The 23,401-nt window shown below is 26.8% G+C and overlaps 1 protein-coding gene across 3 annotated transcripts in view; it reads left to right on the plus strand.

Moving 5' to 3' along the window:
* The window catches only part of trio (trio Rho guanine nucleotide exchange factor), a 71,578-nt gene that overhangs the window by 42,177 nt on the left and 6,000 nt on the right, over positions 1 to 23,401 (plus strand). For 2 of the 3 annotated variants that reach the window (XM_043043598.3, XM_016050632.5), the window contains exons 31-46: positions 1,080 to 1,157; positions 4,587 to 4,769; positions 5,232 to 5,333; positions 5,473 to 5,618; positions 6,198 to 6,297; positions 7,497 to 7,728; positions 9,313 to 9,409; positions 9,548 to 9,656; positions 9,747 to 9,809; positions 11,525 to 11,659; positions 14,449 to 14,529; positions 14,841 to 14,905; positions 17,180 to 17,246; positions 17,327 to 17,439; positions 22,195 to 22,354; positions 22,434 to 22,526. In XM_043043598.3, coding sequence (XP_042899532.2) covers positions 1,080 to 1,157; positions 4,587 to 4,769; positions 5,232 to 5,333; positions 5,473 to 5,618; positions 6,198 to 6,297; positions 7,497 to 7,728; positions 9,313 to 9,409; positions 9,548 to 9,656; positions 9,747 to 9,809; positions 11,525 to 11,659; positions 14,449 to 14,529; positions 14,841 to 14,905; positions 17,180 to 17,246; positions 17,327 to 17,439; positions 22,195 to 22,354; positions 22,434 to 22,526 — 1,824 coding nt within the window. The remainder of the gene's footprint in view (positions 1 to 1,079; positions 1,158 to 4,586; positions 4,770 to 5,231; positions 5,334 to 5,472; positions 5,619 to 6,197; positions 6,298 to 7,496; positions 7,729 to 9,312; positions 9,410 to 9,547; positions 9,657 to 9,746; positions 9,810 to 11,524; positions 11,660 to 14,448; positions 14,530 to 14,840; positions 14,906 to 17,179; positions 17,247 to 17,326; positions 17,440 to 22,194; positions 22,355 to 22,433; positions 22,527 to 23,401) is intronic. The other variant, XM_016050633.5, reaches the window with a different exon arrangement.

The following is a 23,401-nucleotide window of genomic DNA, read 5'->3' on the forward strand; positions in this document are numbered from 1 at the left end:
ATTAATTAATAAAATTCAATAAAAATTAATTAATCTTAAGTTGATTAATAATCTAACATCAGAAGTATTATCCAGCATTTACTGATATTTCTTCAACAAGAAAAAAAAATCGTCTATAATGTAAATTCTTATATCTTGAAAAATTCTGATCAACATTTAAGATTCAATGTATAATAATGTATAAGGAAAAAATTAATTCACCAGCTCTTAAAATGAAAAAAGAAAACAAACTGAAAATTCATAAAAATTGAAGGAAAAAAAAACTAAAAAATATGACCAAAAAATCATGAATATTCCCTTTAAACAAATATTCTACCAAAAATAAAAAAAAAAATATTTATGATCAATATTGTCATTAACATACATGGAAAAAGTTTATTTGTGTTTTTAGTTAAAGTTTACTTTTGAAAAAAAAGCAAAAAAAGTTTATTTTAAATTTTATTTATTTATTTTTTCAAAATAGCTGTTAATGGAGGTTTGACCCAAAAGAAGACTAATAAGAAACCTAAATAAAAGTAATTGAATCATTTTCAGATAATCCAATTTAGTGGCATAAACTGAATTAATTTAGTGATTTCAGTTCTTATTTATTATTTTTTAATTAGTAAATAATTATTTAATATTTTTTCGGACCAAATTCCTTGTAACTTTTATTTAGACATTAGTAAACAATATAATTCATATGCTAGATAAGTTTTAATATACAATAATTGAGCACATTTTGTCTCCCATAAATAATCAATAAAAAGAGCAGTTAATAATTTAAATAAAAATAATAATGTAAACAGATGAGTGATTCAGATATAAGTTATATAATAATTTCAACTTAAAAATTTCATTATGTTTAAAAAAATATATATTAGTCAAAAGTTAGTCAGACCTCTGATATTTCTCCACTTGCATATCAATTAAATTTTAGTGTTTAAAAGTTTTTCCTGTGCATGAATATTAGCTATAGACAGAAAAAAATTCTGATGGATTTAAAATAATTTTTTTAATGATGATTTTCTTATTTAATCATTTCCCTGGCATGTGTAAATTTTTGTTGTTGTCTGAAATCACTTATTTTATTAATTTAGGATGGTTTAGATGTGATGCTAAGTGTTCCAAAGAAGGCTAATGACGCTATGCATCTCAGCATGCTTGAAGGATGTGATGTAAGAATCTTGTCTATATTTTATGTCTTAAAGTTATTAACTATGTAAAGTAATGCTTAATAGTGCTTTTTTTTAATGATGATGCTTAAAAAAGTTTTTTTTCATATAAATTGGTAATTTTTAGTTTTTTTTAGTCTACATTCAAATATTTATTTTTTATTATTCATTTTTAAATTGGTAAAAAGTTTTTGACCATTTCGAAACTGATTGAGTGTTAATAATATTTTTAAACAACTTTGTATAGGAAAATATAATGCTTAATTTGTATGTAATTTATAGATTTTAGACTGTGTTTTTTTAAAGTATTTATAATTTTTATCAATATTGCATAATGATTTATTAAGCTTTTTATTTATTTGTCTCATATTTTTTCATTACCTTAAAGCAAGCATTATTATCCATTTGTTTTATAAAAAAAAGAAATAGTGTTTTTTTAATTTGTTTTAAATTCTGGACAATTAATTGTTTTTAAAAGAAGGGTTTAATATAAGTAAAAAACCAAAGAAAAGAAGAAAAACATCAAGAAATAAATGATACTGTTAAAGCCGGTATATGTTGTACTAGTAGTGCCACCTACGTTTATTAGAACAAAAATTCTTTTCATTTCTTTAATGGTCATCATTTTAAAAGAAAAAACTTTCAATCAGCATTATTTTCAAGAGTTCTGAGTGTCGAACCATGCAAAACCGCAAACGCAAATCAAACATTAAAAATTTATAGATACAGAATTATCTATTATCTTTATTATCTATTTTCAGTTAATAAAAGAAGTAGTAGAATTTCAGAGGTTGAACAGCTGTGTAAATTGCACCAAACTGCTCCACAACAAATTTCTCCTAAAAGCTGTTTTTTCTCTATAAAGTATGCCAAGCTGCTCCAACACTCTAATAATTTTATTGAGCAAAAAGCTGAACTTCAGCTCAGTTTGGTGTCGAATTTGGTCCTCGAAGTTAGTTTTATTGTTCTGAAATATAAAACAATTTTCCTTTTCTCCTAAACGTTGATTAGCATGCTTTTCTCGCAAAGAAGTTAGGTGGGTCTCCCCCCTCCCCATTGAATAGAGTGTGTCAAAAAGTAATTATTAAAATATGAAATTCGCTTGTTATAAATGTTTTTTTTTTTGTTCTGTTGTATTCTCTGTACATTTTTCTGCTTAACTTCATAATTTCAAGTTTTTATTAAGTATTATAAATAAGTTAAATTGTTTGTGTTGTATATAGATTATGCACACAAAGCAAAATGTAACGTAAAGTAAGGAAAAAATTTGCAAAAACAAAAAATTAAAAAAAAGTTTTAAAATTGCAATAACTTTCAAACAAAATAGAATTTTATTTTATATCCGTCGTTGAACAGCCGATCCAATTTTGGGTTTATGACTACTAATGCTCAGCTCCGCAGCCTTGTAATTTTGAACCAATTCAGAAGACAAGGAAATCTTGTATCAGTACCTTCCCAGAGGTATTGATTTGTTATGGGAACATGGAGGACTTAACGACTCGACAGATTTAATGTGCATCAGTCACAATTTACTACACAGAAAGTCTTCGGCCAGTCTGGGAATCGAACTTACGAACTCTTGGACATGGGCCCAGTGCCCTACCAACCAGGCTATTCCGGCCCCAAATTAGAATTTTGAAAAAATCTCCATTTTAAGATCATTTACAAATATGAACCTTTCAGCATACCAACTTTCAATTCTGTAGTTACTTATGGAGATTGGCCTATTTTGTATTTTTTTCTACAAGTTCAACAATTATTAGTTCTCTAACTAATTATCGTATGTTAAAATATACTAATATATAAATTCAATTGTATTCCCTGGACAATTTTCAACACTCCTGAATAATTTAAATTTTATAAGTCTTATTATTTTTAAGCTACTGTGGGAACGAGGAATAGCTTTCCTACATTTTTACGGAACCAAAGACAACATCAAAACAATCAGAAGATAAAAATAAAAACTTTTATTTTCCGGGAAAATAATAAGAGTCACAAAAGCTGCGTGACTAACTTAAAAATAAATTAAAATTCTAAATAGTGAATAACAGAGTAGTAGTAGTTTTGTGGTTTTACAGATATATATATACTGGAGAAAATGTGCGCTGAATAATTATGACATCAGTATCCTGCAGTCAGTTGCAGTTAATTTCTGGCAGCAGAAAGAATATCAGAATGAGAGGTCGCAGGTTCGGTATTCCGATCCGCCGGTTTGATCTAGCAAACTCTTTAAAGCAAAATGTAACATTTAGTTGAACACCCAAAACAGCAGTGGCCCTTATGATTTTTTAATGTAGAAAGATTCTTTGTTGTGTTTCTATTACATTATTTTTTTTTAGCAATGCATTTTGTATCAGCTCTGTAAAACCTGTTATAAAATGTAAATTTATATTCTCAAAAATGTAATTTGACGCGCAATATGCGACTCGGAATAAAAAAATTATTTGCTCCAATAACCAAGTTTACTTACTCCAAAACACATTTTTTTTCTTCTCCTCTGTGTTACCAAAATGTATTTCTTCCTTCCAGAGAAGTACTTCTGTATTCTGAAAACAGAAAAATAAAATTAGAAACTGATAAAAATAAATATCTAAGGGACATGTTTAAAGTTTTATAATTTTAAATATCAAAATTATTTTTTTCTTAAAGATTATATAAGGCAAGCTAAATTAAGGAGTAAAGCCTATTAAAATTTAGATGTACACTTAAACTAACTTGTACTTTACTAACTTGTAAAATTTAGATATACACTTAAAATGCCAAATAAAAGAATAGCATTTGTTGCGCAGAGCTTGCTCCAGAACAGTAAAAGTGTTAGACTCAGACTTTTTTTTTAATGCATGCTTTTGGATAAATAAGAATGCAATTAATTGGATTAAAATGAATAAATTTAAGGTGAAGCAAATCGTAAATGAATTCACTATCTTAATGTTTGATTGGTTGTTTTCCAAATAAAGTTTCAAGAATGTTTTTTTTTATTAATAATTCTTTTTTATTATTATTGAGGAAAAAGAAATATTAAAGGCATACATATATGGTATAAAAATTTTTTTGCATATAATTTAATTACTTTATTAAATTGCTTAGCTTTAATTAAATCTACTTATATTACTTTCGTATAGAATTTTTTAATGTAAATAGCTCTTATCTTATGTATCTTATTATGTAAGTACTGAATGTAAATAGCTCTTTCATTGTGCAACAAAACTCCAGATTCTAATTTTTTTAAGATTAAAACAAAAACATTAAAAAAAGAGATAGTTTTGCTTTATGAAAATTATTCAGTGTATGTTGGAATAATTATTTTTGGCATCAAAACTAAGGCTTAACTTTCTTGTATTAAAAAAATTCCTGAATGTATATGTAATCGGAAAGCTTATAAATATTGCAAAGCATTACAAATTCTCTTATAAATATTTTGTTTTATCTTAGGTTTCACTTGATCAGCTTGGAGAAGTAATATTGCAAGATTCATTTCAAGTATTTGAACCTAAATCTTTGATTCGAAAAGGAAGAGAAAGACACATTTTTCTCTTTGAGCTGTATCTTCTGTTTAGTAAAGAGGTCAAAGATTCTAATGGCAAAGCTAAATATATTTATAAAAACAAATTACTTGTAAGTTCTATTTTCTGTTTATGAGATTACAAAAAAGTTTGGTGCGATTAAAGCTTTACACTTTTTTAATCTTTATATTATAGGAAATTGTTATAAAGTATTTCCAAACAAATATATTTATGTAATGCATTAGCATAAAAATTGAAATTTATGATTTAAATTATGAATTAACTTAATAAATAAAATTTATCTTTAAAATTCTCGAGTAATATTCAATACCTCAGTTTTTTTATTGATTTATTATACTAATTAATGATAGAAAAATATTTAGAATTTTTTTTTTATTACATGCACAAAAAGTTTCAAATAAAAAGATTTTTTAATAATCAATACCTATTTAACCCTTTAAACATCACCTATTCATTAACAGCTTAAATGCTTTGATATTAAAAAAATTGCTTTTTTTTTAGTTTTCATATTTATTTTTATTTAATTATTTTATTATTATTATTATTATTATAGACATCTGAAGTAGGCATTACTGAACATGTAGAAGGTGATGAATGTAAATTTGCAGTATGGACAGGTAGAGCTCCTCTTGCAGAGAATAAAATAGTTTTAAAAGTAAGTCTCAGTTATTATTCAAGGTTGTAATTTTAAATATTTATTATATTTCTTCCTTCTTCACTTGATTTTGAAACTGTGTGTATGTTATTTAAAGGTGTTTTATTTGTTCGGTATATGTGATGTTCATACATTTCAGGCATCTTCTTTAGAAACTAAGCAATCTTGGGTTAAGAAATTGAGAGAAGTAATTCAGGAAACTTACTTTAGCAGTGCACTGTCTACCCTCAATTTATCTAAATGCCATACCAAAATTTCAAAATCTATCAGTAATAGATCAAGCAGGTATGTGCTTATTGTTTTTAATTTATTAATTTTTATCCTACATCAGGCAATAGCAATATCGGCTTTAAGATTTCTAACATCCCAATAAAAAATTAGCCTTAGCATAAAAGAAATGTACCTATTGTGAGAAATCTGGAAAACTCAATTATATTTTTTATTAGAGCTGTCAAGAAACACTTAAGTCTTACAAAATAAATAATAAAAAAATTAAACCTAATACAAACATAGTCTGCATTGCATACATTACGCATATAAATCGGCATTAGCTATAGATTATTTTTCCATTGTAATTTAAAAGTGTGTGAAATTTTAAATGGAACTTTTACAGGCTATTGGAGGCTATAAGTAAGTCAATTGATAAAAATTATTAATTCTTCATCATTATTCTCTTTTAATTTAAATGTTCATAAAATTTTAATGAAAAATAATCAATGGAATTTTTATTAGATATCTAAAGTCTTTTATGAATAAAAATGAAAAAATAAGTTAAAAATAAAATTAGTTTAAGCTTATCAATTGTTTAAATTATTTATACTTGATGTTGCAAATTATAATTTCCTAAATATAATTTTTTAATAGGGACTTAGAAGACTCTTCCATGGATGAAGGTAGTATAGAAAACCAAGAAAGAGTTTCTCTTGCTTCATTTGGATCAGGGAATACAACAGATAGTGAAAAGGTACGATATAACTTGACATTGATGATTTTTTTTAAGTAATTGTTCTTGAATTAGTTGCATATTTATAACGTTGAAAATTTATATTAAAGATTTTCTCTTTATTTATATTTTTTTACTTGAAAAGTTTTTAAAAGTTATAATCATGAAAAACTTTTATTTTGTATGAAAATATTGAGCTTTAATTGGTTACCTCAGTAGTAATCAACACATTTCACACATGCCACAAATGGTACAGAAACCTATTCCTTATTGCAAAAAATATTATTTAGAATTTTTTTCTTCCACTTTTTTGTAGCTTGCTCCCCTTTTCTGCTCAGTTGTTGGTATTACTTTCTTATTGCAAATAAATTTTGTTAAAAATAAATAAAGTTCATCTGGTGAACATCCTGAAATCTTTAGTTGCTTTCAACTTTAACCTAGAATGCTAAAAGTTAATGAAAATTAAAACAAAGTGTCATCCATATAAATTCTGTTATTATTTTGCACTTGTAAAATTATTATTCTAATTTCAAAAATGGCTTTAAAATTAATTTTCTATCATTATTAATAAATTTATTCTCTCATTGTGAATTAGTTCCAAAATTATTTCTTTATATATTTAAATTTTAGTTTGATTCAACTGTGAATATATTAATAATATGTGAATTTGTTTTCTTTAAATATAAAATAATAATACTTACTTACTATAAGTTTCTGACTTTCATATTATTATTTTTGAAATTTTGGCATTGTAAAGCTTTATTCATTTTTGCTGTGAATTTCATTTTATTTTAAGTAGTACTGAAGGTAAGTTCAGATTAAAGTGCAGTGATAAATTTAAGAATTTTTACCCTAAAAGAGGCTTCTAAGGTCGCCACTGTTTGCTGTCCCTAGGCTATCTATTTAAATGAGTATCAAAATTATAAAGTGAAATGAAAGTTTTGGGAGAACATAAACTCCATAGAATATATTTCTATGTGTCAATCTCTCTATGCTTTTGTCAATTTCATTCTTTCAGATTGTTTCATTTTATTAAACGTGTGTATATATTAAACCAAGCTTATTCTTTCATATTAATTTTTAATAACTGGTTAATATTAATAATTTATGTGAACAAAATTTTATTGTTTTTATTTATGAAATTTTAGTGCAGATCTAGTTTTAACCATGTTTTATTGTTTCACTGTATCAACTAATGAATTAATTTTTTGTTGTTATAGGGAGGGGAACTTGCTAATATTGTAGAAGATCATAAAGCTATACCTGGCTCTTTAGAATTAACTGTTCATGCTGGTCAACAAGTAGAAGTATTAGAATCCTGTAATGATTGGTATCTAGTCAGACATGTATCAAAAGACGAAGCAAATGCAACAAATCAAGAAGGATTAATACCCCCATCTTGTATAAAGACACATTCAAAAATTCCTGTACATAAAACAAATGAAAATGAAGGTAAATGATACTTTTTTACTTTATTACTAATTTTTTACCAACCAATTACATTAAAATCTATATAAAAATGTAAGGTAAATATATATATACATTATATTTACCTAAGATTAATTTAGAAGTTAACAATTTCTTCATTCTATCTTAAAAATTTTATCTTTATTTTTGTATCATTATCTTTTAAAACATTTTGATCCAATTCAGATAAAAGATAGATTCACCTGTGCAATCAATTATATTTTAATTCCTTATTGAATTTAGTAGTCAAAATTTTTTTATTGTCTATTGATGTTTGATATTAAAGTTGTTATTTGATATTAATTTAAAAATGTAAGTAAGAGTGATATACAACGAAGAGCCATTACATTATGACCCACCTTCATCTATAACAATGGGCTCGCCCAGGTTTTCATGGTTTCTCGCCCAGGAACAATGTTTTCATGGAGCACATTAGGACCCATAATCCTCATAGAACAATCCCTGACGTCTGTAAGCTACTTGAACATAGTTGCAGACCAGGTTCACCCATTCATGGCAACAGTTTTTCTTGCGGGGGATGGTGTTTACCAACAGGATAATGCACCATGTCATGAGGGTTGAATCGTCATGGATTGGTTCGAGGAACATTCCAGTGACTATCAAGTCATGTCTTGGCCCCCAAATTCACCTGACCTTAATCCAATAGAGCATTTGTGGTCCTGCTTGGAAAACCAAATTCGTGTTGCCACGCCACCCCCTCGCAATGTGAGGGAATTGCAGGACCAGTTGGTGAGCGCTTGGTACCAGATACCTCAGACTACCTATCAGCACCTTGTGGAATCAATGCCACGGCGGGTGCTAGCAGTTTTGAGGGCTAAAGGTGGTCCTACATGTTATTAGCAAGGTGGTCATAATGAAATGGCTCTCTGGTGTAAATGTGAGTAAGAGTGTACAGAATAAACTTGTATACTAAATGATGCAAATTATATATCAATAGCTTTAAAGTAAGTGATTAACTACATAATCAGTGATGAAAATTGTTTATTCTTTTTTTTCAGTAGATCAATTTTTATAGTAATATGAAATTAATAGGTAAAAAAAGTCTAGTAAAATTCCTAATAAAAAATATTTGTAATTGTTAATTCTGCCATTCTTTCGAAAAATAAACATTAAAAATTGAGATTTTTATATATTTGACATTTTTGTATCATAAGCTATTTATTGCAAAAAAAATTTTTTTTCAAAAATAAATTTTGTTTATCAGTTTTTTGAAATTCTATTTTATCATTCATGGTACAAGCACAGAAAAGAAAATAGTTCTCAAGTCACTTATCTCGAAATCTATCAACAGCACTTGGGTTGTTTTTCCAGTTGCATGGCAGTATTATATTAAAACATTTCTGAGCATCAAAATCATCGTTATGTAACCTAATGAAAAATGCAGTTGCAGCAATTATTATTAACTAATTAATAATGTTATTAATATATTTATTTTTATAGGTATAAAAGGCTACATTTTTTAATTTCTTGTTCTTTTTTTATTAAATTATCCTGCATAATTTTGAATTCTATCCAAAGTTTAATATTTCTCTTTTATGTGTGTTACAGATGCAAATATAAATACTTCTGATTTAAGTCCTAGTAGCACATACCCATTAACAAATCTCTCATCTATACCAGCTACAAAACGTCGAGGAGCTTTTAGGTATTTTATCATTCAAACTGGTTTCTTCTAAGTTTATATTTTTCTTAACTAATATATTTCATCTAAAAAGATTTTAAATTTATAAAATTATTATTGAGTTAAAGTTATTTATAATAATTCAATTATTTCACATTTTAGAAAATGGTTATCTAATCCAGTTCGCAAACTTAGTCACAGTAGAGTAGAAAGATCTGCTAGTGAAGCATCTAAGTCAGTTTCCAATAAGAAAGCATCTCAACAGCCTAAAGTAAATCCGTTATTTAAAAGCTTTTTTTTTCAATAATAATATTTTTTATTTATTGGTTGGTTGATATTTAAAAATATGCATTTATTTTAGATCACCAGCAAAAGAGAAGCATCTGAAAAGTCCTTGCACTCTGCACAAAATGGAATATTACAGGTTCACATTGGTTTAACACTTATTCAAACTGTGATATTACTGTTAAATTCTCATACCATTTTAAACTAGTGTTCATTTAGGTTATAATTGTCACATAAATGTAATATAATAAAATTTGAAGCTGTTTGCCTTTTTTTTGTGAGGATTTCAAGTAAACTAAATATGATATATTTTAGGCCTTTATTTCTTCATTTAATACGAAGCTAGCAGGAATTTCAGTTTTATTAAATAATTTGTGAATTAGTCATTGTCTTTAGGAAGTTTGACATTTAAGTAGAAAGCTAAAACATTTTCTGTGTTTTGTAAATAGAAATATAATTTCATGCCTTACTTACTATGGTGCATCAAATGTGCCAAGACTCATCCTCTAAGACATTTAATTGTTCAGTGGAAAAATATCTCAACAGCAGATTTACACAATCAAATTTGTGACTGAATTTTAAATCGATTATAAAGATTGTCACTCCACAGGATAAGTAGAAAGAACCTAGAAAAACATACAATTTAAAAATCATCTAAAATTTTCAGGAAAAATGCATTAAATTGTGAGTTTCCTTTTCAAACTGGGAAAGTACAGGGATTTTTATTTTTGTCTTTTAAAAAATGGTGTTCACTCAAAGCATAATTTATGGGATATTTAAGGATGATATTTCAGCTATACTAAACTATTTCAATTACTATTGCATTATTAAAATATGTTCAGCTGTTCCTTTTTTTTTCTCTATGTTTTACCTGCAATTAAAACTAATATATATAGATAGCCAATATAGCTGACACAAGGGCACTGTAAATGTGTGTTTCCTCTTAATATAGTGTGTATAATATGTACAGAGAAAATACAGAGAAGTTTTTTCTAGAGTATCAAATTAATTACATATTTGTTTTTCCTTGATGTTAGTCCTAATTTAAAATTTTGATAACTCTAATATAACTCTTTTCTATCTTTGAAATTCTTTATTTTTTCTATCAATAAGTATTAAAAATTTTAATGTACATATTAATCGATGGATAGGTAGAGAATTCATATTTTAGAGACCTGCTTGTAGTAAAAAGAGACCCAGAAATTCGTAAGTCCTGTGTCCTAAAGAAATAATGATTCTACATTTTATGTTTATTTTGGTGATTTTTTTGCCCCATTTTGCAGCATTATTAAGTAATTACATAAGAATCGCAGTTCCGACATTAATTTTTATTGTAATTGTTCTTGAAGTCTTAACTTGAAACATGTTTCAAACTTCAAAAAAATATAGAAAATCTTTCTTCTTTTTTTTTAAAATTATTTTTTTATCTTTATCAAAAACAATGTATATAAATATCTGTTTGCTTCCTCTGAAAATTTTTACAAACATTAATAAAAAAATTATAATAATAAAGTAGATAAAGACTTATTTTTAATCAGTATTATGCAAAACTTTTTAATTGCTATGCATTCTATTAATCATTGTATGTTCAGTTTTCTCACATAAAAAAAATTTATTAGGATAAATTAAACTGTAAATGTTTGACTTTTAAAGATATTTTAGTTTTCTGAATTGTATTTTTAGATTATTATTTTAAAAATTGAAAACATTACTTTTAAGTAATTTTCTAATAAAATATCATTTTTATTAGTTTTAATCTAACAAAATAAAGTGGTGTGATTTATATACCTTTTTTATGTGTAGTGCAATAAACTTCTAGCGTTGCCTACTATCTTAAATTCTATAATCATTTAGATGGATTCAAGCAAAAAGAGTATATCAGTAGATGATGATGAAGTATTAGATGTAGAACTACCACCCCCAATGAAAATCCAGGAACATAGTTTTACACCAGTACATCAAACTCTACCTGGGGGAACCAGTGAAAAGGTATTTTTTCTACTTTCTTTAATAGTTGCTTTCTGTTTGAATTGCTATGTTTATAAACACTGCTATGTTTTAATATTCCAACATTGCTAAATTATTAAATAACCATGTTTAATTTTAACTTCAGTACATTTTTTGAGTAAATTTCTTATACATTTACTCATTAATTACTGAAATATGTTAAAAAGGGTTATGTAAGAAATTTATCATACTTTTTAAATAATTTTATTCGATAAGAACTTTTAAAAAGAGTCCTTTATTTTTTAAAAGAACATTTTTTCTATTTTTCTATTCCTTTAATTTTAGCTGTTTTTTTTATAAGGGCAAAATTGTATGAGCATTTTCTTCAACCATACCATTTTTAAAATCTTAAAAACAGGATTGGCAATATTTATATCACTTCATTTTTCTAAAATCATATGTTTTTTTTTTCAATTAAAGTAAAACATTGATTTAAATCAAAATTTTATAATGGTATAATTTATGTTTACATTCTTAATATTAAGATTCCATACCCACCCATTATTATTGAGATTTTATACCATTTTTAAAATCTTGAAAAACAGGTTTGCCAAGATTTAAGTCACTTTACTTAAATCATGACTAAAATCACTTTATTTTATTAAATCACTGTTTTTTTCCCCTTTTTTTAAATTTAAAATAAAACATTGATTTAGGTCTAAGTTTTTTATATGGTATAATTTATGTTTACATTTTTATTGTTGAGGTTCTGATTTCATTGATATTTAAAGTTTTTTTCAGTGAAATAATGAGTTGTGGTAATGTATTTAAATTATTGTTTGATGGTTAAAATTGACTAAAAAAAAAAAGACTAAATGTGCAAAAAATTGATGTGAAAAAATTTTGAAATAATTGTTTTTTAATAAACATTTTTCAACTTTACCCACTTAAATACAAGTACTTTACAAACTTATGAAATATGTAGTTTGATTTTATGTAATAAAGAAGGACTTGTTTTGTCAAAGTAATTTCAAAAAATTGTTTTTTCTTCTTTTGTTTCCTGATCTAAATAATTGTTTCTTCATTTGATATCTAACTGACAAATTTGGCTTTGTCTTTAATTTATGCGGGTGTTGAGATTTAATTTTAAAAAAAACTATGATCTCATTTATTCAGTGATTAGTTTATGATAATTATCTAATTATTTTAACCATCTGAAGTTAGAAATATTAATGACCTTAGTTATAATATAGTTTTTAACCTTTTCACACTGACTGTCAAGTTTTTATGTGCCAGCATAAAATGTTGACATTGCCACAGCGATTTCTCGTTCATTCCTGGCCATCACATATTTGTGACAGCATTCTGGAACGTTTTAAAAACTAAAATTTTTGTCATACATGATACATGTAGATTTTGAGATGCATGTAGATTTGACCATCTACTCAAAATGAGAGACGTATGACTCACATGCATATGGTTTTTAATCATATATACACGAGAGAAATTTAATGCTTACAAATAGCATGCTTTAAAAGGGATCTTTAAAATGAGCTATTAGTATTTATTTATGATAAATTGAAGAGATTTATTTTCTCTAGAGTGCTATGTATTTGACTAATTATTATGGTAGTCCAGTTTTCAATTGATTGTTAGATTTTATTGTCACCTTTTCAGTTTTTACAGCTACAATATCAAAGCCTTGAAAATGTTTATCTAAACTCGAAATAGGAGAAATTGTGTGAAAATTTTTTAAACAAGAAAAATATGAGTAAATAAGTATGTAAATAAAAAATAGAGTATAAGTCATTTATCTACTTTACAGTACATTATTAAAGAACACATTCATGTTTTGGTGATTTCATATATTTAGGCTTAGCAACAAAATATCCTTTGGCCCTGGACAGGCCCTCACGAACAAGACTCCCGGCTTCAGCTATAAATGCATGCTTGCAACTCCCATTGTAAAAGGATTAAATAATATTAAGTGCTTTTAATATATATTATCAGAGCTTTGATCGATAAATGTAAAAATAGAGAATTTAAAAAAAATCTGGTTTATAAAGGAAAAAGTCTGATTTAAATAAAAAAGAAATCTGATTTTCTTTACAGTTAAAAAAAAAGATTTTTGCCAATGTTACTTAAAAGCAATGTCAATAATACTCAAGAAGCAAACACATGTTACAACAGTTTGCATCGGCTTGAACCCAAACCATTGTGTAAGTGTTCAATGGCACAGATTTTAAACATTCCAATTAATGAGACTATGCTGAACAATATGCTAGTAAGTAAGTTGTGTGAAAATGAGCCTTAACGCTCCACCATCCTGACTGATTCAAAGGCACCAATGGTCACTAACCACCATTTATTTTTAAAATAGTTTCCTCAAACTTCTTGTATTTGTGCTTGAAAACTCCCAGGAAAGGACATTATCTGGAAAAGTTGACAGTACAAAGAAGCTTGCATCTAGACTTTAAAGGACATTTCAGAAAATGCCTACAATTGTACTTGGGAAATTCTCAAATTTTCCTGGGAGCAATGTATTGATGCAGCAGCCTATTTTGAAACTTTTTAATCTCTTATATTTGTCAGATCAATAAATGTTTTTAATAGATCCATTGACAAGACAAATCTTGAATTATATATTTTTTCAAAACAAGATTAATTGTTTAGTTATCTTTCCCTGATATTTTTTGTAATCTATAGTTTCATCTTTATAAATGTACACCTTTAAATTATAATGAAAAAAAAAAAATTTATTTACGGTTAACGAAATTTGAAAAAGTTAGATTTAAATGACTGTGCTTATAACATGTAACATTTTTATCTAGCCAATAACCTTACCTTCTTCGGATGGCAGTAGTACTACTGATTTGGCTTCTGAAATAGAGCAAATAGTAAAGGAACGGATGGTGTGTGATTGTTATAACTATAACACTTGTTTGCATGATGCATGTGGAAAATGTTTGTTTCCAACTTTAATAAAACACTTATTTGTTTTCATGTTAATGTCCCATGCAGAACTTTGCATGTAAACTTTGTTTTGTTGTATATGAATATAGTGACACTGATTTGTGTATATTTGCGTTTATTATTATTATTTTTTTAAACTATAATTCTAGTTTCACTCTTTTACAAATGCATGAAAATTTAAAATCTTTTTTAATTGCTCTTAATCAAAATGAAATTGAAAGCTATTGAGAATAAACCAACTTTTTCATAGGATGAACAAAATAAAAAGCACTCCATGAGTACAAAGGAGAAGGAAAAAGTTTTGCAAAACAGGAAGTAAGTAATTTATTGCTTAATGTTTGTTTAAATATTAAATAATATATTTCGATTAAATTACTTTTAATTCAGTGCATAGTTTTTCTCTCACTTAATAAAGTTCTCAGTGATGATTTTTGATATTAGGAAACTGAGATAATTTTGAGATTTGATTCTGTTTCTATTTAAAATACAGATTTTTTTACGTAATATGTTTCTTATTGGAGGTATGCCTTTCAGATTTGAACCTGGTTCACCTCAATAATATGGTCCACTGATATTTAAGTTAGAAATGAATAATCTCAAGAAATTGAAATGAAAAAAATTCCTTGACCAGTTTGGGCCTAATGTATTGGTAGTGGTGATTATGAATGGATTGTATATAATCTGGTTTAACTTTCTTCATAGTCCAACATGGTTATGGGATAAAATTTCTCACCGTGTATCAAAAAGTGTAAAGAGATTTAGGTATATCACAGGGCACGTTAATTATGCTATAGCTATCGGATGATGATGTGCTGAACCTAGATATTTAAAACTTTTTTTCATTTAATATACTGCCATTTTATTGAAATACTTTGAAAACACTCTAGGTTAAGTAAAAACTAAGTCATTAAATGCTTTTGAAAATTGAAGTAAATTGAAAGAAGAATGAATTAATTATAAAGTTCATTATTAGCAGATGTCCAAACTTAGTAAACTTTTACATTAATTACCTTACATCTCAACAGCCATTCTGAATTTCTTTTATAATTTTGTTAAAAGTTATGTTTAAAGAAAGGAAAGCTAAAAATAAACATATTTTTATTTATGTTGTGCAATGAATTTCCTTAGAACTATATCTTCTAAAATATTTGCTTGATAGAATAGTATAAAATTTTTTATTGGTTTTCATAAATGTTATCATACCTGGCCAGATACCCTAAACCGGCCGAGTAATAAATCAGAATTTTACGGCTTGCACGGAACCAGCTGGCGAACTAATTACAATTTATCTGCATACACTGAACTGGCCATGTAAATACTTTTCTCTCTATATCTGGATCAGGCAAAATTTGAGGGTAAATACAGTAGAAGATCTATTATGCAAATATTAATGTGTGTGTTATGTGTTACTGACTTAATATGGCAATATATATTTGAAACAGATCGATATTAATGATAACTTTAAAATAATTTTTTTTAAGTGCAAATATTTTAAACATAAAAATATGCACTTATTTATAGTAAAATATGGAGACCATTAATTAACAACAAATTTATCAATTATGGATTACTTTAGAGATTGTAATCTCTTAGCAAGTAATTTTTCTTACAGCCTGTGAGCAATGAATAGTTCTTGCTCAGTTACGGAATATTTTTGACTGTTATCTATTCAGTGTTTTCATCATAGAAAAAAAATGGGTGAGAATTTCTCACCCTTTCTCAAAAACAGGGTGAGATTTCAGAAAGTTAAGTGAGATTTCTAAAAACTGAAAAAATACAAATAGACTTGGAAAAAAAATTTCTTTTGTTATAATACACTTTTAACGTCTTCTATTTTTTAAAGCATTGAATATTTTTGCTGCATCATCATAGAAGATTTTGCCTTTACTAGGTATTTGTCCATCTTACATTAGCGCATAAAAAAATTTGAACGTCTTACATGAAAAACCATACCTACAGTAAACACGTGGTTGCAGAGAAATGTGTTCTGAAAGGGGTTCCGTGGTTCGGAGGGGTTGTGTTCTGTTGTTCGAAAAGGTTCTGAACAATGCCTACTGGTAAATAGAGAAGCTGGATAACGGGGCAAGTGTTGAAAATAATGAAGATCCAGGAAGAAAAGTGAAACGGATTTTATTCTAAATGACGTAATTCGAAGCTTTTTCCAAAATGAGAGAAATTCGCGAATTTTGAAATTGATTTATAGAATGCGCGAATTTCTCGCGGTAATCATTTTTTAATGCGAGAAAAGAAAAAAATATGCGAGATTCTCGCGTTCTCGCGCTGTAGTGAAAACACTGTCTATTGTATTGTTCACACCTGCAAAGGGTTTGTGAGGTTTATAGAGAATTGTAGTCTTAGAACTGTATTATATTTATCTTCTACTGTATTTTAAAAAGTATCGAATCTTGCGTGGTATAAAGAAATTTAATGTATTATCTATAATTCATCATTTCACTCTTGAATATTTAAATAATTTAGATTTGACAAAATATAATTTTTATTTTCAATAGAGAATAGTACGTTATTTTTTAATATGCATGAAATGTTATTCTTATTGTATTTTATCATCTGAATTTTACTCTATTTTAGATGTGTCATTCAGGAATTCATTGAGACAGAAAAACAATACTTAAATGATTTAGAATCAATTATTGAGGTATTTATATAGAAAACTGATCTTTCTTAAAATGATTTTCGTGAAAGGGGTAAATTTATTTATTCATAATTTTTATTTAGGGCTATCTGAAGTCCATGAGATTAAAAGAAATCCCTGTTCCTCAAGATTTGAATGGTGACAAAGGAAAATTGATATTTGGGAACATCGAATCAATATTTGAATGGCACAAAGAGTAAGAATTTTAAATTTATTTTTTCAAGGATTAGAAAATGTTAATTTACTTTGTTTAAATGCCATTTAACTCTTTAAAGACCAAGTGGCCTGAAGAAGTCCGGACTACTTAACGACCGTCTGGGGTCAGTGGGGAACTCTGAAGGGTGAATGGGTAGTAGTGATTGGGATGGGGTGAGTTGCTTGACAGTGATGCATAGGAACTCATTGACAGTCAAAAGGAAAGAGGTGTGCGAACTTCACGCTTTATTTAGAAACATTTCCCCCTGTGGTTTTAGAGAAACACAAAATCCTCTTAATTTGTAACAGATTTGTTGAGATGGACCTTTTCATTTATTTATTAAAAATTCGGGAATGGCGGGCTTTTGGGAATTTATTTTTGAAATCCCTGCGTCCACTAAAACAAATATCTTTTTAATAAAATTGCAATGTGTTAACTGTTGACTACCAAACTCAAATTTGTTATATAATTAAAAGTGCACCATCATAAATACCGAAATTACTGAAAAAAATTTGGATAAAGCCAACGTTGTATAATGCTTTCTGTTAATCACTGATATTTTAATGATAATGTTATCATTAGTTCATAGAAATTTTGATTCTTGAATAAAAAAAAAAGATTAATATTTCTATCATTTAATAAAATTTTAATAGGTTTTTCTTTTTAAATATTTTATTTATTTCCGTCTTGTTCTCTATTATGCTGTTTGGTGTTTCTCAGTAATCAATTTTATTACAGTGTGCTTTTTATTAGTGAATTTTAGAGAATAGATAAAATAATTTAAAATACATTATATTAATAATGTATCTTCTAAACTTGAAAGAGGAAAGTTGTTTTAGACTTTGTTTTACTGCAGCGAAAAAAATTTTAAATCTTAAAATTCCTATAAAAATTTCCATTTTATGCTCAATTAAGGAAAACTGAATTCAATTCTATCTAAATTTATGATTAACGTATTATAATGCATACATTAAAATGCCTTTTTATGTAATTTTAAATACTATACAAATATTTAAAAAAAATAATAATTTTTTTTTTTTTTCCAATTTCGTTTTATTCTATTATATTTGCATCGTTGTGTTGTAGTAATTTCGTTCTTTTTCGTATTGATTTCCTATTACTTTCGAGTCTTAAATTTCAGTGATTTTATACTTAAAATGCTTTCAAAATAAAATGAATTATTTATTAAGGATAATAAATTATATAAAATTATTGTTTACAGGAAATTACTTTCATGTAAGGGAATTTTTTAAATGTTATCTCACTTTTATGTAAGCATTTTTGATAATGCAGTTATTGTATATCAGTAATTCACTAGGTATGGTCAAACAATATCGTAGATCTTCCTGAATGAAATGGTTTTTCAAATTTCACCTGTCATGTTTGTAAATAATTAATTGTTATGAAAATAGCATGTTAAATTTGAATACATTTTCTTTGAGAAACAAAACAAGTTATATATTCTAATTGTAAACCAGAGCCTGTTAATCATTATTTACTTTTTTACTACTATTACAATTTCCAAATCAGCTTAAAAATAAGTTTATTGCTTTTTTTTTTACATTGATGATAAGAATTTAATTTAATTGAATAATCTTATAGTAAATTATGTAATAAATGAATAAATTATGTATATAATAAATTTTGCGTCCTGGATCAGATAGCAGCAAAAAGCATCCAGGTAAAAAAATTATCTTCAAATCACGATACATAATAGTAAGTATCTATTATCTGGAGTTTTCTGAATGGTGCAATTTAATTGTTAGTCACTCTTTTGATTACTTAAGTCAAATTGTTAGATACTTTAGTTGACTTAAAAATTGAACAAAATTGTTTCAATATATATCTAATATATATTTATGGAAAAATTTCAAAATTAACTGATTTATTAGAGAAAAGAATTAGGTTATAATGAGCCTTTTAAATCATTAGTTGTTAAAAACGAGTTTGAATGCAACAAATAGAAGATTTCGAAAAAAAAAACCCATCAGTCAGGAGAAGTGCAGAAAGCGATTTTCCTTGGTCACTGAACGGCGAAAGGATGGCATATTTGTGTTCTTTTGTGACTAAGCCGAAAAGTGAAGTAAATAGATAGGCTTTGACAATAGCAACGTATCTTGTTTGAAAAATACTAGGAATCTATTTCCAAGCACTATACGCTGCTATTATTTGCAACCATCCGGTAGTACTCTCATGTGATTAGTAGGTAAAGTGTGCAACTGAGTGCAGGTAGTTAAATAGAATTGACAATACACTCATTTGCAATGATAAATTTCACCCAGTCAATGGTTTATTCAAATAAATAAATAATTTAATTTAATAGCAATTTTAAAAGATAATCTCTAATCTCAGAAAATTAAAAAAAACCCACCAGCTAAAAAGTACCATACCTTATTTAATCGTTAATTTTTTTGACTGATTTGTTATTATTCTAAAAACAGTATTATTGCTGAATTATCCGATATTTATTTGTTTATGAAAATAATTTTTTTGTCACCATAAATGAATTTAACAATGTAAAGAGCGGTATAAGTAAACTATTTTCATGTTTCAAGATATTTCAGATATTTTATGTTGAGCAAAATATGGCTTTAAAGGTGTAGGTAGCATAGTTATGGATAAAACCAGACATCAATCAAAATAATTCAGATTGATTCATATATTTCATTTATATGCATTTCAAAAAACATTATTTAGATATACTATTAAATAATACCAAAGATACCACCTACAAGAAATTTAGGTTTCCTTATTATTTTCTTTAAAAAAAAAAAAAAAGAAGAAAGAAATATATATATATATATATATATATATAGACATAAAAGAGAAATAGCTAACATGCACCCATTTTCGTTACGCGAAACGGAAAAACTTCTAAATTAATATAAATGAAGGAACTCATTATTTATTATTTAAAAAGCTTATATTACATTACGTAAGAAAAGAAATTATTTAATTTAAGTAAATTTTATTTGTTAAACAATTTTATTTGTTTCGGCGGCAGGATAAATTTGATAGATCAATGAATAAAAATATTTCGTTTAAAATAGTACGAACTCTGTAAAAAATGCTAAATGCTTTTATTTTTTTATAATTCTATAATTAATATTAAAAAGAAGTATTACAATTTCCTTTTTTCAGTTGATTTCTAAATCTTTACTAACAAGCGGTAAAAAATCCAATTACTGCAAAAAACTTAGTTTTTCGTTATGATATTCCTTACTCAAAATTGTAGTCATAATATCATTAGTTCTAAAAATGTGATGTAAAGCCGTTGCGGCTCAGGCTATAGAACATCCGCCTTTCGCTGAGGGGAACCAGGTTCGAATTCCAGTGATGGATAATCATACTTTCATATTATGGGTAGTCATCGGCTTTTTACAGTAATTAATAAACAGTTATTTCCAGTTTCAGCGTCTCTTGCTACAGTTACACCTAAATATCTACGCATTTGGAAAGTTATTTCTGTTATTCTTCCACGTATTCAAATCAGGAAAATAGTTCAAATAAATATTTTACAAAAACATTTCTATTGCCGAACTTCAATATAATCGAAGCTTTATTTGATTCTTAAAACTGAAAAGAACGCGAGTTCAGTTAATATTAACTCATAAAAAAAGAAAAAAAAATTTAAAATGTTTTTGTTACTTTTAGAAAGCTGATCTTTCAACACATTTTAAAAATAAAACTTTTTTTTTTTGTATGACATATCCATTGAAAATAATCAGTTTTAAGAAAAAATAAACAGAAACTTAAAAAAATGAAGAAAAATAAATAAAAAATAATTAAAAAGGAGATTTGAGAAAAACATATAAAAATCTCTTTATTCCCGCTTTAAAATAGTTAACGAGAAAATTGTTCAATGGGGGGGGGGGAATAAGCGATCTTCACAAGCCGATTGTTAGTTTGAATGCCAGGAAGTTCCACTGTCAAGGTGAGCACGCCTTTGATTTATTAGTGACGTGGGGGATACTCTTGCCAGCTGTGAAGCAAATGACCAAAGATAGCCCCCAACAAAATGGGTGAGTTCATTTGCGAATGAAAAACTAAGGATGTTTACAGTGGTAAATTTTCTTCTGCTTGGGTCTTTAAAGAGTTGAGCTTCAGATTGACGAGTACCAGCTTAGCTGGCAAGTAAAAGTGGCTGATGCTTACTGCTGGCCACTTCACTACCATGCCATTGGTCTCAAAATTGTGGCCTTAAATTCCATGACATTCTTGGCATATAACCGACTGTTGTGGGAGTGTTTATTTGTTTAATAACCTTTTACTTTTCGTTTCCATAGATAGTGTGAAATAATAACTGCACTTTTTTATTTTCAAAAACTGTTTTTTTTTTTTTTTTTTACATTATGATATTTTCTAAATTCAATACCTTATTGCTCTCTTTGTTTTTAAAGTTGTAATTTTATACTACTTCTTTTCTTTCACTTTTTTTATAGTATCAGCAGTTAAGTGATTAGTATTTTAAATGTAAATGAAGTTTATCACTTTTTATTTTATATATATATATATATTACAAATTGTCAGATCTTCAGAATTCTCCCTAGGAATAAAAAAGGTTGGGGTGCTTCTCTCTGAAAAGGGCACTCTGAGTTTTGAAAGGGCACTAACTTACTTTATTTTTACATAAAGAGCAAAGAGGGCACATTTATTGGGATAAAAGGGCCACCCTTCAAAAATTGCTTCGGGAGAACACTGGGGATACACCAAAAAGTCAGATTGATATTCTAATATTTCATCGTTATTTTCCAGCACTTTCTTTCCTAAACTTCAAAGTACCTTAGAAAATCCTCGTGGGATAGGACCTCTCTTCAAAAAATCTGAAAGAAAGCTTCACATGTATATTCTTTATTGCCAAAATAAACCTAGATCAGAAGAAATTGTAGCACAATTTTTAAATTCATATTTTGAAGTAAGTGTTTATTTATTTTTTTTTTTAGTAATTTTAAAGAATTCAGTTTGTTTTAGCTTTAACTTTTTATTTTATTTAGGAGGTCAGAAGAAAATGTAATATTGAACATCAAATTCATGATTTGTTGGCTCGACCTGTTCAAAGGATATTGGAATATAAACTTCTTTTAAAGGTACAAAAATATATCAATTATTTTCTCCATTATTTATGCAATTATTATTTAAAATTTAAAAATGCTCGTATATTATTATTTTAACTTTTACCAATGAGCAACAATGGTTTAGTTGTTAAAAAATCGATGTCATTGTGACTGGGTTCATTTCTTAGTTGCAGCTTTTAGCTCACCCAGCTTCAGATTGATAGATAACAGCTTGTCTAAGAAGTAAGGCAATTCCTACCTAATGCTGACCACATTGCTATAGTCATGCCGTTTTTCATAAAATTATGGAGCCTTAACTTCCTTGTCTCCCCTAGCACACTCTATTGAAGAATTTTTTACTTTTTTTATTTATTGTTGTTATCTGGTTCATAAGAAAACTACTAACTGTTGTAAAAAGAATCTTTTTTCACAATATTTTTTAGAAATTGTTGAAATTTCCTTTAGTTATTTTAGTTTATTTATATTTGAAAGTACTATTTTTTTTTTTTGTAGTTGGCACTTAGAAGTGCTACTGATTTAGAAGTTACATGAATTGCACTACCTCATGCCTTATTTTTAATGTATCATTTATCAACGTTGTGCACAGATTTTATTGGCCCAGGCACAAAATTACATTTAAAAAAAAATAATTTGTTTTTCTAAAGAAAAATACTTTAAGTATTTAGCTCTCCAATTATAAACTTATTTTTACGAATTATCATTAAAGATATGGTATACACACTAGCATTTTACAAAATGTCAGAGTTTTAATCATATTTTATTTTAAATCTTGCAAAGTCAAAACTATAACTTAGTTATAAAATTTTAAAGAAATTAGTTGCACTTTTCAAATGTTGATTCTTTAAGATAGGCATACACTTTCTGTTAAATTAATTTTACTATTACCA

Source organism: Parasteatoda tepidariorum, chromosome 3, assembly GCF_982258835.1.
Source record: "Parasteatoda tepidariorum strain Cologne lab strain chromosome 3, Ptep-v5.0, whole genome shotgun sequence".
Lineage (NCBI taxonomy): Eukaryota > Metazoa > Arthropoda > Arachnida > Araneae > Theridiidae > Parasteatoda > Parasteatoda tepidariorum.